The sequence below is a fragment of the Pongo pygmaeus genome, chromosome 8 (genome assembly GCF_028885625.2).
Source record: "Pongo pygmaeus isolate AG05252 chromosome 8, NHGRI_mPonPyg2-v2.0_pri, whole genome shotgun sequence".
In the NCBI taxonomy this organism is placed as follows: domain Eukaryota; kingdom Metazoa; phylum Chordata; class Mammalia; order Primates; family Hominidae; genus Pongo; species Pongo pygmaeus.
Genome location: NC_072381.2, coordinates 127,713,398 through 127,728,808, shown reverse-complemented (window position 1 = coordinate 127,728,808; position 15,411 = coordinate 127,713,398). Strand labels below are relative to the sequence as shown.

General features: G+C 45.7%; 1 protein-coding gene across 10 annotated transcripts in view; it reads right to left on the bottom strand.

The window, feature by feature from the left end:
* Window positions 1-15,411, bottom strand: part of BTBD16 (BTB domain containing 16) — a 66,575-nt gene that overhangs the window by 24,421 nt on the left and 26,743 nt on the right. For 7 of the 10 annotated variants that reach the window (XM_054435373.1, XM_054435376.2, XM_054435378.2 and 4 more), the window contains 2 exons: window positions 14,335-14,465; window positions 6,156-6,275 (listed from right to left, as the gene is read on the bottom strand). In XM_054435373.1, the coding sequence (XP_054291348.1) occupies window positions 6,156-6,275; window positions 14,335-14,465 (251 nt within the window). The remainder of the gene's footprint in view (window positions 1-6,155; window positions 6,276-14,334; window positions 14,466-15,411) is intronic. The other 3 variants (XM_054435379.1, XM_054435374.1, XM_054435380.1) reach the window with 1 other exon arrangement.

The window sequence follows — 15,411 nt, the reverse complement described above, 5'->3', positions numbered from 1 at the left end:
GTGCTGGATCAATTGTGCATCCTTATGAAAAGAAGGACCGTGACCACGGTCCCTCCCTCACACCATACTTAAAAAAATACTTCTGGATGGACTCTAGATCTAAATGCAAGGTAAAACAATAGAGCTTCTAGAAGAAAATAGGAGAACATCCACATGGCACTGGAATAGGCAAAGATTCTTAAATAGCACTAACTATAGGCCAGGCACGGTGGCTCATGCCTGTAATCCCAGCACTTTGGGAGGCCAAGGCGGGAGGATCACAAGGTCAGGAGTTCGAGACCAGCCTGATCAACATGGTGAAACCCCATCTCTACTAAAAATACAAAAAGTAGCAAGGTGTGGTGGCACGTGCCTGTAATCCCAGCTACTCAGGAGGCTGAGGGCGCAGAACTGTTTGAACCCAGGAGGCAAAGGTGGCAGTGAACTGAGATCGCACCATTACACTCCAGCTTGGGTGACACAGTGAGACTCCATCTCAAAAAAAAAAAAAAAAATAGCACTAACTATAAAAGAAAGGCTTGATAGATTGTACTGCCTTATAATTTAAAATTTTGTTCATCAAAAGAGCATTATGAGGCCAGGCACAGTGGCTCACGCCTGTAACCCCAGCACTTTGGGAGGCTGATTCAGGCAGATCACCTGGATCAGGAGTTCGAGACCAGCCTGGCCAACATGGTGAAACCCCGTCTCTACTAAAAATACAAAAAATTAACCAGGCGTGGTAGCACGTGCCTGTAATCCCAGCTACTCAGGAGGCTGAGGCAAGAGAATCGCTTGAACCTGAGAGGCAGAGTTTGCAGTGAGCTGAGATAACACCACTGCACTCCAGCCTGGGCAACAGAGTGAGACTCTCTCAACAACAACAACAAAAGACCATTCTGAAAGCGAGAAAGCCAACCACAGAGAGAAGGGATTTGGAATTCATATATCCAACAAGGACACGGACCAGAACGTAGCAGAACATAGAAAAGAACAAAGAAAAGATGGGGAAAGGACTTGTGCAGGCACCTCACTAAAAAGATACCCAATGGCTAACAAATATATAAAGAAATGCTCAACCTCATTAGCAGGGGAACGTAAATTAAGAGGGAATAGGCAAATTAGTTCCACTCTCCATCCATTAGAAAAGTGAAAGACTGGCCAGAAGCGGTGGCTCATGCCTATAATCCCAGCTGGGAGGCCAAGGCGAGTGGATCACCTAAGGTTGGGAGTTCGAGACCAGCCTGGCCAACACAGTGAAACCCCGTCTTTACTAAAAATACAAAAATTAGCTGGGTATGGTGGTGCATGCCTATAGTCCCAGCTACTCAGAAGTCTGAGGCAGGAGAATCACTTGAACCCGGGAGGTGGAGGTTGCAGTGAGCTGAGACTATGCCACTGCACTCCAGCCTGGGAGACAGAGCAAGACTGTCTCAAAAAAAAAAAAAAAAAAAAAGAAAAAGAAAAGTGAAAGACTGAAGATACCTAGTGTTGGCAAGGATATGGAAAAACCAGAATTCTCATGCACTGCTGGTTAGGGAATAAATTAGCGCAGCCACTTTGCAAAACCGTTTGGCAGTGTTTACTAAAGTTGAACTTATTCATACCCTATGACATAGTAATTCTATTCCTAGGTTTTTACCCAATAGAAGCACATAATTATGTGTACCACAAGACATGTACATGGTTGTATATAGCAATACTATTCCTAGCGGCTGAACATGTCCACCAACATCTGAATAAATTGTGGTATAATCATATAATGAAATATCCTATGAGAATGAACAAGCTATTGCTACATGCAGCCACATGGATGGATTTTACAGATACACTATTGCGTGAAAGAAGCCAGACATTTAAAAGCATATGCTACAGAATTCTATTTATACAAAGTTCAAGAAAAGGGAAGATGTATCGGTAGTAAAAGAGGTCAGGATACTGTTTACTTTTGGTGGAAGAGGTAGGGACTGAGATAATGGGCTTTAGAGACTGGCCATGTCCCCTGTTCTGGTCTGGGTGCTGGTTACACAGGTGTGTTCATTTTGTGGAAATTCATTGAGCTCTTCATTTAAGGTTCATGCACTTTTCTGTATTTTATGCCTTGATTTTAAAATGTTCTTTTAAAAAGTTGAAAATTTGCCTGCTTCTGCCCTTTCTCCGATTACAAGTTTTTACAGCTTTCCTGAACTTCTCAGACTACCAAGTGGAATGAAATGATGACTTTTCCTTCATGGGTGAAGGCAACAGCTTTGCTTACATTTTTTGTTTTTCCTACAAGGAGATGTTAAATTTAATTTGGGACAGCCTATTCGTTTTTCTCAACCAGCTATTGCCAGGAAAACAGGCTGTAGAGTGTAGAGGGGTGTGTGTGTGTGTGTTTATGCTTTAGATGTGTGTAGTTGTGTGTTTATGTGCACATAGGTGTGTGTTTGTATGTGTTTGCAAGCCACACACGACCGTGCATGTGTGTTTGTTTCCTTCTTACATTGATGTTCTTGGATAGCAACAAAAATAAACTTGAAGTTGTTTCTAAACATCTGGCTAGGCAGAGAAACTGCCCCTTTAACATTATGTCAGTGTCTGAGGCACAGAGCACATGTTCAAAAAATATTTGTTGAATGAAAGATTGAAAAAAATTAATGAACAAAAGAAAATGGGAGAGTAGAAATGGCTTGGACGTATGTCTTTATTTTTGGGTATAGTTGTTGCTGGAGAAGTCAATTATTCAACTACGTTCCCTCCTAGCCTGTCTTCCGGACACTGCTGAGACAGATGAGGAAAGGGGCGTCTGACTCATTTTACTCAGTTAATGGCTCTCGACCCTCCTTTCCGGATTCTGGGCCAGCCAAGGCCGTGCCCGCAGTTGCTGCTCAGCTTCTTTCCTGGTAGGGTCAAGGTCCGGGTGAGCTAATATTTGTTCAGCTTGTCCCACTGCTGACATGTTAGGAAAGTGCAGTTCCAACTTGTCAGTTCCCATAATGTGATGGCCTCAACATGTCCCCCTCCCCGGGAAGTAGATTGCTCTGTCATTGAAATTATTTGATCAATATTTGCAATTTTAAAAATTGGGCCAAATAGCCCCTTCTTTTCTCATTTCCGAGCCTGTTTACCGTCTGGCCCGGGGTCTGCTCCTCTGTCTCACTTTGAAATGCTCCTGCCACATCCCTGTCAGTGACCACTGGAGCTTCCTTGATTAGCTGCTCCCTTTGCCCCTTTGAACTTTGTAGCTCAACTCCCCTGGTGACACAATGTTGGCCCAGGCTGTCCGTGACTCCCTGCAGTCTCCCTCCACCTCCACAGGGAGCTGAGGCGCCTCGGGGCAGCTGGAGCCCTCCGGCCACCAGCCCTACTAGGCCAGCAGCAGCTACAAAGCCCCCGCACTGTTGCTGGTCAGCCCTGGGGATCCTCGGCAGGAGATGGCAAACATGGAGCCAGGGCGCCACCAAGCCTGGCTCCTGCAGCCAAGATAGACACCGCTAATCTACTGCGACATTCTTCTTCTCAGAGCCTAGAGAAGAGCTGAGAATCCTTCTTGGGCTAGTGCACTCAGCGGGTGCCACCCATCAATAGAAACGGAAATGGGTCTGCTATCTCTATGATATCAAGTTGCCACACGCATGACGTTCTCTGAATTTTCCATCAGCATTTAAGACCCACTTCTGTGAGAAGAACTGAGCTACATAAAAATGGACCCAGTACGGTGGCTCACGCCTGCAATCCCAGTGCTTTGGGAGGCCGAGGTGGGAGGATCACTTGAGGGCAGGAGTTTGAGAACAGCCTGGCCAACATGGTGAAACCCCACCCCTAGTAAAATATAAAAATTAGCTGGGCGTGGTGGCACGTGCCTGTAGTCCCAGCTACTCGGGAGGCTGAGGCACTAGAATTGCTTGAACCCAGGAGGCAGAGGTTGCAGCAAGCCGAGATTGTGCCATTGCACTCCAGCCTGGGCGACAGAGTGAGACCCTGCCTCAAAAAAAAAAAAAAAAAAAAAAATATATATACACACACACACACACACACACACACACACACACACACACATATATACCCAGCACAGTGGCTCATGCTCGTAATCCCAGTGCTTTGGGAGGCCAAGGTGGGAGGATCACTTGAGACCAGGACTTTGAGACCAGGACTTTGAGACCAGCCTGGGCAACAGTGGCTCTGTTTCTACAAATAATAATTTTAAAAATTAGCCAGATGTGGTGACATGCTCTTGTAGTCCCACCTACTCAGGAGGCTGAGGCGAGAGGATCACTTGAACCTAGGAGTTTGAGGCTGCAGTGAGCTATGATCACACCACTGTACTCCAACCTGGATGACAGAGCAAGACCCTGTCTCAAAAAAAGAAAAAAAAAGTCTGATGGAGACTCACAGTCCAGCAAGGTCCCAGGCAAGTTGGGGCAAGAGAAAGGATCATAAGTCCTTTGTTGAAGCTGCTTATGATGTCCCTGGGAGGGGCAGGACATATACATGAACTGAGGGGTTCATCAGGGGCTGGGCAGAGCAGCTGTGGTGGGAGGCCCCCATCACGGATAGACAGAGAGAAGGCAGAGCAGGCAGGGACTGGGGGAAGCAGGAGCAGCCAGAGCAGACCCCCAGGTGAAGGAGCCCGGGGCTCAGGAGATGCATTTGGGAGATGGAGGCCAATGACAAAGACACAACTGCGAGGTGCTACCACTCTGGAGCAGCTGAGCTGGGCAGGAGGAGAACCATTCACAGTGCTAAAAGTGGGCCACAGGGTCCTCCTTGCTGACAGAGTGGGCCTGGACAGTGTGCAGGGGAGAACATCCAAGCCCTACACTTCCCCATCTTTTCTCCCAGTCTGACCCAAAGCTTGCTGGAGAGAGGGGAGGGCCGAGCAGGGAAGGAGGGAGGTTGGGGAAGGGACACAGCAGGCTCTGGCTGTCTGGAGCCACCTCCACTCTACATTGAGAGGACTCTGGCCCCTGTTGAAAGATTTGTCATCACTGCTTAGGTCGCGGCAATGACATGACTTGGAAAGAAGCAAATGGTTTCCAACGAAGAAAATTATACAGGATCAGGGGGCTTGGGGAAATGCATGGCGATGTGAGGTCTGGGACAAATCAATGTAGATTCGAAAGGAAAATGGAAAGGCTGTGGTGCTGAGAAACACCCCTGTGCCTGCCACTCCAGGGAAGAGCTGCGGCGTCTCTGGCTCGGGAGCACAAGCGAAGGCCTCGGAAACAGCAACTTTGGCAGGGGGCCCACACCTTAACTCCCTGCTCCTCACTTGCTTCTTCCATATTAAAAACACAGTTCTAATGAATCACCACATTCTAGCTCTTTTTCCTATCTCCCAGTGCTAAGACGTTTCCAGTAGGAGAGCTGACCTGGAGCCAAACAGCAATTCCTCCCGGTGTGCATGACTCATTGGAAAAAGTGTCTCATAGGCTATTAAAAGAGTGGGGGAGGGCGGGTAAAACATTTGGGTTCAAAGCAAATTATATGGAAACTAAACAATGTACATATAATTCCGACACTGAATACTGCTTTCCTCAAATAACAAGACAGAGAAAAAAGTGGGCTCTTTACTTAACGCAGTGCACAGATGTTCTGTTCCAGAAATGAATTAAATGCTTCAAAACAATGCAAATGAAACTTGGCTTAAACAGGTCACTACGTGAAGACGTGTTTATCTGCTAAACTCACACATGCAAAAGAAATGAAGCATCTTTATTTCCACTTCCTTAAACTCGCCTCGTCACGCTTGGAAGCCCTCATTCCTGAGGCTGTGGGGACCAGAAACACAAACCTAACAGGGTAATACCACCAGTTACTTCCACAGAAAAAGTGAGTTTTAGTCAACCTAAGAAAGCTGATTTTTTTTTTTAATGAAGTTTTAAAGGCCAGGGTAGTGTGGTCATTTTCCTGAACAGAGGAGTACCTTTTGCATCATGCCTGTTACTAGACACAGCAAGTTCCCAGAAGCACCTGATTATCTTAGTACAACACCTACATGTTGTTTACTTTTCCAGGTAATTTGGTGGTTTGAAAGCATCCTATAATCTTAGCCCCTATTAAAAAAAAAACCTGCCCTCTGAATGATGCTATGAAAAATTATATCACTGATGGTATTCCCCCATGATATTATGAGCAGTGTTTGTACGTTTCAGTATTTGTGTATTTCATCAATCAGCACTAAGTTATATTACCTCTTAAAAAATGTCATCACGGTTTCATAAGTCGGAATTGCCTGAATCTTGTGGTTTAGTTGCAAGAAGACCCACAAAAGCATTGTTTTCAGAAGATGGAATTCACTAAAGGTAAACAACCTGGCCAAAACAAAAAGATTGAGAAGAAATTTCAGAAATAGCACAAAATCATGCTGCTTGTAAGAAACTGGTTAGAATGAGTTTGGGAATGAGGTGACACCACCTTTGAGTCTGAAGGTAGCCTCAGATATCAAGCAGGTAAACAGCTTACTCAAGGCCACTCAACTGGGAAATGGCAGAGCTAGGATTTGAATCTCAGCAGCCTGACACCAGGGCCTGTGTTTTCACCCACCCTCTGTGCCCTGCAAAACAATGATCATCATTTAATGAGCTCTTACTATATGCCAGGTGTTCCCAAGATGTTATGTGTAGATTTTTTTATTTAATTCCACACAACCATCCTGCAAAGTTAGGATATAGTCCTTACTTTTATAGATGTAGAAATTGAGATTAACCCTACATTTATTTAAAATTTTAGTATTTTGTTCATCATGGCATTTTTTGCATCAATTTTAATTCTAATATATTACACTAAAATATACTGCATCTTGATGACTAAGTTTTTTTGGTGCTCCCTTAAATTTTGCACCAAGGTGCCTCACTCACTTCACCTCAGTTCTGGCCATGATTGAGGGCTGAAACCTGAATAACTTATCCAAGGTCACACAATTCTGGGCTCAGACCTGGGTACAGGGCAGGTTAGAATCTCAGTTCCTCACCAGACTGGCTGTGGAACCTCCTGTGAGTTGCTTAACTGCCCCGCAGCTGCAATGTCCTCATCTGTGAAAGTGTGATCACAGCAGCTGCTCAGAGGAGAGTGGTGCAGAGTGGATGAGGTGAGTGTATGAGTTTCCTATTGCTCCAATAACAAATTGTCACAAACCAAGTGGTTCAAAACAACACGAATTTATTTTCTCATCATTCTGGAGGTCAGAAGTACCAAACAAGGTAAGATCAAGTTGTCAGCAGGGCTGTGTTCATTCTAGAGGCTCAAGGGAGAATTGTTTCCTTGCCTTTTCCAGCACCTAGAAGCCACCCACATTCCTTTGCTTATGGCCCTTTTCTCAGTCTTCAAGTCAGTAGTTCAGCATCTTCAAATCTCTCTATGGTTCTGACTCTTTGGCTTCCCTCTTCACATTTACAAGGCCCTTGTGATCACCATGGGCCCACCCAGGACATCCAGAATAAGCGCCTCATTTTAAAGCCAGCGGACACTTTTCACAATAGCAAAGACACGGAATCAACCTAGGTGCCCATCAATGGTGGACTGGGTAAAGAAACCGTGGGACATATACACCATAAAATACTATACAGCCATAAAAAAGAGCGAAGGCATGTCCTTTGCAGCAACATGTGTAGAGCTGGAGGCCATTATCCTAAGCAAATTGACACAGGAATAGAAAACTAAAGACTGCATGTTCTCACTTATCAGTGGGAGCTTAAACATTGAGTACACATGGACACCATTAAGGGAACAATAGACACAGGGCCTACTTGATGGCGGTGGGTAGGAAGAGGGTGAGGATTGAAAAACTATGTACAGGGTTGTACTGTTTTGTTCTTGAATTGCTACAAAGAAATATCTGAGACTGGGTAATTTGTAAAGAAAAGAGGTTTACTTGGCTCACAGTTCCATGGGCTGTACAGGAAGCATGATGCTGGCATCTGCTTGGCTTCTGGAGAGGCCTCAGGAAACTTACAATCTTGGCAGAAGGTAAAGGGGGAGGAGGAGGTCACACAGCCAGAGCAAGAGCAGGAGAGAGCAAGGCAGGAGGTGCCACACCCTTTGAAATGACCAGATCTCAGTGGAACTCACTTATTATCAGGAGAACAGCACCAAGAGGATGGTGCTAAGCCATTAGTGAGAAATCCACCCCCATGATCCAGTCACCTCTCACCAGGCCCCACCTCCAACACTGCAGATTACAACTCAACATGAGATTTAGTGGGGACACACACCCAAACTATATCAAGGATATTATACTGATCACCTGGGTGACACAATTATCTGTACACCAAATCCCTGTGACATGCAATTTACTCATGTAACAACCTGCACATGTACCCCTGAACCTAAAATGAAAGTTGGAAAGAAAGAAAAGAATCAGCTGATTAGTGACCTTGGTTCCATCTGCAGCCTTAGTTTCCTTTGCCATACGACCTAACATATTCACAGGTTCCAGCCAGTGAGATGTGGACATCTGTGGGGCCATCATTCTACTGACTGCATGCATACGAAGTGCTTAGTACAGTGCCTGGCACATCATGACATGCTCAGCGGATGGAAGCTCTTATGGATACGTGGCAGGGTCAGGTCCTAGCTCCAGAGCCCGTGCAGTACCTGCTGCAGCATGAGGCCTCTCCTCCATAAATGAGCATTGCCAAAGAATAGCTGCTGGCCGGGCACGGTGGCTCACGCCTGTAATCCCAGCACTTTGGGAGGCTGAGGCGGGCAGATTACGAGGTCAGGAGATCAAGACCATCTTGGCTAACACGATGAAACCCTACTAAAAATACAAAATACAAAAAATTAGCCAGGCTTGTTGGCAGGCGCCTATAGTCCCAGCTACTTGAGAGGCTGAGGCAGGAGAATGGTGTGAACCTGGGAGGCAGAGCTTGCGGTGAGCAGAGATCACACCACTGCACTCCAGCCTGGGTGACATAGAGAGACTCTGTCTCAAAAAAAAAAAAAAAGAATAGCTGCTACCCCGTAATGTCAGCTCTGTAAGTGTGGCTATCTCCCAACCTCCTTCTCTAGTAGCCTCTGATGGTTATCTATGGAGCCATTTCAACATTTCTTAAACCGTTGACATTTTCAGTCTCTGGCCATGGACATAACACCCTGGCCTTAAAATACATCACTGCTTCCACATTCAACCACTGTATGTGGTTATGGTGGGTGGCACGAAAGACAAACCGTGACTCTAAAGGACAATGAAAATGTCACCCACCTCTCATGCTATTTCTGAACAGAGTAAAACTGTCTCTTTCCTCTCCTTTGGTTTTCAGGCCACCTACAAATGCATGGACTTTGGCCAGACAGGACTAAGTTTGTCACCATCTGGCAATCATCGTGAGGCCGGAAGGGGAGACTCTCCTCAGAGCCACTTGGTATGATGTCCCCGTGAAGAACTTTGTTAGCTGGGCTGGCAAAGTGGTGTGACTTCCAGTGTAGACTCCACACCTGAGGTCCTCGAGCCCAGAATGTCCTTTGAGGTCTTACTAAAGAGGGGCTAGCAGCAACATGGGGGAGTCCTTGGGAGCTCCACGAATCAGAATCCCGGTTCTGTTATTTATGAAGGATAATTATTAAAGTAAATTCCTCTGTCTTTAGGTCAATATCAGACCTGAAAGTATTTGTTTCTGCAACAGACAACCACCCCAAAGACATTCACACACCTTTTCATTTACCTAAGAGCTCTGATGGCCTCAATCAAGACAGAACCCACAGGGACCTGAACCTCCCTCTATGGGCTATACCATGTGTGTTTACTGGCACTCACTAGCAGCCATTGGAATGTAAATGGTAATTGTTCTTTAGGGGAAAAAAATACTTTTCATAAGACACTGTCCTCTATTTTTCACTGAGAAAATTATATATAAACAATAAAAGCCCTCTTTTGTATGTAGACCATAGAGAAAGCCATGACCACGTGAGTAAGATATGAACAAGGATGCCCACTGCTCCATCGCTTGTCACAGCAAACAAACAAACAAAACAAAACAAAACAAAAGGCCATTAGGAAGGGAGTGAAAAGAGATCGTTGTGCATTCATTCAATAGAACCCTTTATAATTAAAATTTTAAATGCTTATTAGATATGCAAATATCAACATGGAGAGAACACAACACACTATAAGTGAATAAGTTGCAGAACGTTACAATCATGATGAGAACATGTATTTCAAGTTTAAATCTTTTAAAGCAATATTATTCATGTGGTAAGAGTAAAATTACATAGATTAAATCTGCACAAGTTCCTAACAGTGGTTTAATTGTCTTTAGGAGGGGAAGGAGGCAGAAATGAGGAAGGGAATGGGACTGGGAGGGGAACATAGGTGACTTCTGCTTCATTGGAAATGTTTGATTTCTCAATTTAAGACAAAATATTAATATTCGTTCATTTGGGGAGATGAGTACAATTGTGTTTTGTATTATAATTCTACCTTTATACTTTTTTTTCCAGAAACTACAAGGAGATATACTTTAACAGTAAAAATAATATCAATATTCTTATTGTTCTTGACCATCAATCAGGAAAAAGAAGGCCTCATGCAGAGCACATCAGTCAGCTGGTAAGGACCACAGGCTTTAGACCACTCAGATGTGGGTTCAAATCCCAACTCTCATGTTGCAGGAGGAGACCTTCAGCTGATCCCGTCATTTCCTATCATCTCTATTCCACAGGCAAGAAATGCCAATAACAGTATGCACCTCATTAGGTTGCTATAGGAATCAGTCTGGATAACTCACTCAGAGTATTCTGTATACAACAACAACTGTATAGTGCTGAATAATTGGTGGGTATTGTTAGTATTAGCTAAAGAAGCATTGGATTCAGGCACTATTATATTTGAGATGGGTGCCCAGGGGTGTCCCAGACACCCATGGGAACTTTGTCCCATGCTGGAGGGCAAAGCCGTGGGACAGATGCGACAAGGACATGCGTAGCTCTTCTTAGGGAATTCCTGAGACCGCGAGACCTCTCGGGTTATAGGTGGGAAGTCAGGGAGAATTGGAAACATAGGGATACAGTGCCCCTGGTTGCAAGGTAGTCTTTTGTTGAGATGGGAGCTAGACAGTGCTCTGAGGTCTCCATCCTCCTAAATCCATTGAGGAGCTTGGCTTCCAGAAAAACAGAACTTGGAATGAAAGTTTCTTAATATTAGAGTTAGTAGAACAGGGTAACCCAAGAGTGACCTATAAGAAGAGAATTAACTGGAAACCAAATGCCAGGCAAATAAATTTAAACCGGAGGCCCAGGAGGTCAGAAAACTGTGGCATATTTTACCCCATGTGGTTTACAAAATGGAAAGCAAAACCTGAAGGAAGATGAGCTCGAGGGACTTCAGATGGAGACGGCTGAATGGCCCAGAAGCTGCAGCATCTGCTAAGAAATGGACGTTGTTCCAAACACATGTGACCACAAACAGGGAATTGGCCCCACAGCTGGAGGGGCAGATAAGTCAGGCCAAGGGCCACTCCACCCCTGACCTTGGAGTCTGCATTTCCACACATCCCACTCTGGGGCTACGTGGCTCCTTGGGACCACTCAGTTCTCGCTATGTCCTTTTTGTCGCTGGTAGCCTTGGCCTCCATGACCAACAACGAGGGGTGCAGCACACAGGGCAAGACGTGGACTTTGGAGCCAGTGGAGGCCCTGCCCTGCCCATCATTAGCCCTCTTATATCAGGGATAATAACTGTGCCCACCACATGGGGTGGTGGGGATAGAAAGGGACAGTGCACATAGCACACAGCACACACCAAAATGTTAGCTCGAGAAAGGTGCATTCTGAAACAGCTGTGGGCCGTGGTGCCAAATCCACCGGCCAGCAGTCTGAAACTCACAAGCACCCTAATATGAGAAGCTCTAGCCAGTGAAACTTCTAACAAGCCCCCGTCTTCCTGAACCCTGTCTCCCACTTCCCTCAAGCTTTAATGCCGGCAGCCACTGGAGATCAACCTCAGAAAATGTGAGCAGAGCCTGGGGAGTGGTCAGCCTGGGCACACGGCTGATAACATGCCTGAAGCCACACAGGGCTCTTCTCCCCTTCAGTGATAGCCCTGGACTGTCTGTGCAGACAGCTCCTGGGGAGGGGCCGGAGGAGCAGGACCCATTTTCCACATCAGTCATGTCTGCCAAGCTGGTGAGTCTAGACACTTGACACGTAATGCTCTTGACCTCTTTTTCTGCCCAGCGTACGTTTGTCAGGCTTATCCCACCACTAACCTTCTGGTTGTGGTCAGACTTTTTTTTCTCCTTTCTTGGTTAATGCTGCCAGGGTGTGACAGCTCAGCCTTTCCAAGGGAGGGACAATATTATGAAAAGTCTAAGGGATGCCATGTTTATCTTTTCTTCAACAATTGCACAACCTTTGCTCCGCTGGGGAGTAGGGGAGCACCTGAGTGGGGAAAAGCAGAGAACACCACGGAATGACTTTAGGAGTGAGCCAGTGCCCTGGGCTGGCATGAGGCTGGGACTCCTGGAGGCTTCCTAGAGAATAGGGTCTCCTTCCCTCTGTCCCAGAACTCTGTTCTACCTGCCTTGCATCTCTGTAAACATGAGGGCATTGCATGCTACATAGCCAATTCAAATCAACAGTAGAATAAATCTTTCCAAATCTAATTTCTGAAATCAGAACACTTTCCACACATACACATGAGTAAACACTCATTTTCTAATATTCTCCTAGGATTTTCAGCATAATTTAGTTATCACTTTTGAAATTTACTGAGAGGTAATAAAATTTTGGTAATTTGGAAATGGGTACCAAGATCCTTTTAAATAGAGTCCTAAAGAGATATGACAACTATGTGGTCCTAAACAGCACTGAAGAAAGAAAAAATGTATAAAAGGCAGTATCTGGCAAATGACATTAAAGTATTACATCAATGTAAATTTCTTGAAGTTGATAACTGCACTATAGTTATATTTTTCAAAAATTCTTTTTCTTAGGAAATAAACACTGAAGCATGTGGAGTAAAGGAATTTGATAAATGCAAATTACTCCCAAATATTAATAGTTCAGAAAAAACAAGTGTATTTGTAGATACATGTAGAGATGCAGATGATATAGCAAGCAGGGCAGAAACTGAACTCTAGGGTGATTGGCAGTACCGGGTGTAACTATATATTCTGTGCATTATTGTGTATATATTCTATGCATATATTCTTTTCATAGAATAGAATGTATATTCTATGCATTACTGCATATATTCTATGCATTATATATTGTATATATTTTATGCATTATTCTTGCAACTTTTCTTTAAGTTTGAAATTATTTTCAAATAAAAATGTTTAAGAGACTAACACAAAATAGAAAGTTCTTTTGACTTAGTAACTTCATTTCTAGGAATTTAATGTGGGGAAGAATCTGAGATGAAGACAAATGTTGAAGGATGTTCACCAGTGTGCTATTTATATTGGTAAAACATTGGAAATAACCTAAAAAGCCCGGCATTAGGAAACATCTCCATGAATTGCTGTAAGGGAGAAGGAGCCTGGCAGGGGACAGGCATTTCAGGCAGGAGGATAGGCATGAACCAAGGCCCGGTATGGGGAGGTGTTCATCAGGGAAGTTTCGGGGGGGGAGCCCCATGGCTGCACTTATGCTGTGTGAGTTGAAGGAGCCAGGTCACCAGAGGCAAAGGCTGTTGATTAGAGACACAATTAGAAGGGGGTCCAGACCAGAAACAAGACAGTTAGAGGTCACCTTGGTCCAAAATAAGAGACATTGGACCTCCGATCTTGGGCTGGGGCTGCTACCCCTGGAGTGAGGCCCATAGCGCTGGACTTGATTTGGAAGTAGAAATGACCTCAGGGTTGGGGTGTGGTCAAAGTGGCGTCCAGGACTATCAAGGCTCTAGCTTGATCCGCTAGTCAGATGGTGGAGGAACACTGGGGGCAGGGTTGGAGTGCAGGAAAGGGCAGGGGCACCGAGAAATGGCTTTTAATCTTAATTGTCAGAGAGGTCAAACAGGCGATCAGATATGTGGGTGTAGAGTTATTCAGCAGAGGAGTCAGCGCCGGAGATGTAAACTGATTTACGGTGAGAGATTTTATTTTCTATAATGAATGTGCACTAATGTTGTCAGGATTTTTTCTAAAAATTACTTAGGCAATTAAGTCTTCATTTTTCACACCCAGGTGAAAATACCTGAGACAGCAGGTACTCAGAGGGTCCCTACCCACAAGAAGGAGTGTGAAGGGAGCCCTCTCCCCAGCCCCACACACAGCACCCTGAGTTCCAGCCCCAGCCAAGGCCCAGCTGTCCAGGAGGGCAGGAAGCTTAAGGTGGGGGTGCAGCCTCCACCAGAGCACCTCCCTCCCCAGCCTGGCCCCTACTTTCTCCCATCCCCCTCTCAGGGGCCACACCCTGGGAGCCAGCTCTGACCTGGGAGACTTCAGCACTTTGTGGAGCAGGTCCTGCGGGATTTTGTGGAGGTGGATCTGCATCCCCACTAGAGGAACCAAGTTCATTTCCAGCCACTTCTCACAGCCGGTGGTGAGCTGCTCTTCCTTGTACTAAGACAAAAAAAGCCAGTTGATGAAGGAAGTCCTGAGCTCTTGGCACCCTCTGCTGGCCTGCGACGACACTACACGTCTGCTCGGAGAGTCATTGCAGAGGCGCGCAAACCTTTTCTACAAAATACATGAATTACAGCAGATACATTTTCTAAGTGTTTTCTATGCTCGAGGCGCTGCACTCAGTTGATTTAAATCAATCCTCATCGAAAACCTATGAGGTGGGTTCACTGTTATCCCTGTGTCACTGGTGGGGAAACTGATGCTCCCAGGTTCCTGCTCTTGCCTGTGGTCACACAACTCGTAAGTGGCAGAGCCAGATGCAAATCCAGGCAGCCTGACCATAGGCCTTGCCCACTGGCTCAAGTCAGTGGCTGATCATGGAGGGCCCAAGGGGTGTACCTCGCAGGAGTTCTGAGGCTCTGATGTGAACACACCCAAAAAGCAGGAATTAAAGGGCAGAGAAAGTGGAAAAGGCTTCCCAGAGCCAGGGACCTTGAAAGAGCTTTAGTACACCTCGAATAGCTTCAGGGCCTGGGGTCCTTCTGCAGCCCAAGCGTTGCTGAGAAATGCTGACCAGGATGCAGTTGCCACCACAAGTGGCCTTGGAATTACCAGTGGGGCAAAGGGGAGGACGCGATGAAAGGAGAACTGTGGTATGCTGATTGGTATCCCCCCCCAGGTCACTGGTGGCCATACAGAGATTGCTGAAGTTAGGGCCCCTGGGGTTTGGACCCAGCTGGTTCCCCTGGGCAGGTTGCTGCCCTCCGTGGCTCTGTTTTCTCCTCTGAGAATGAGGTTGGATTCTATCATTTATTCCTAACCCTGACACACGGATTAGACCCAGGTGAGTCCGGACCTCACAACTCCAGCAAGAATGTCCTGGAAGGTCTTCTGCTGTTTCAGTGAGAAAGGCTATGCTGCTTCGTCCCCCATCTAAGATTAA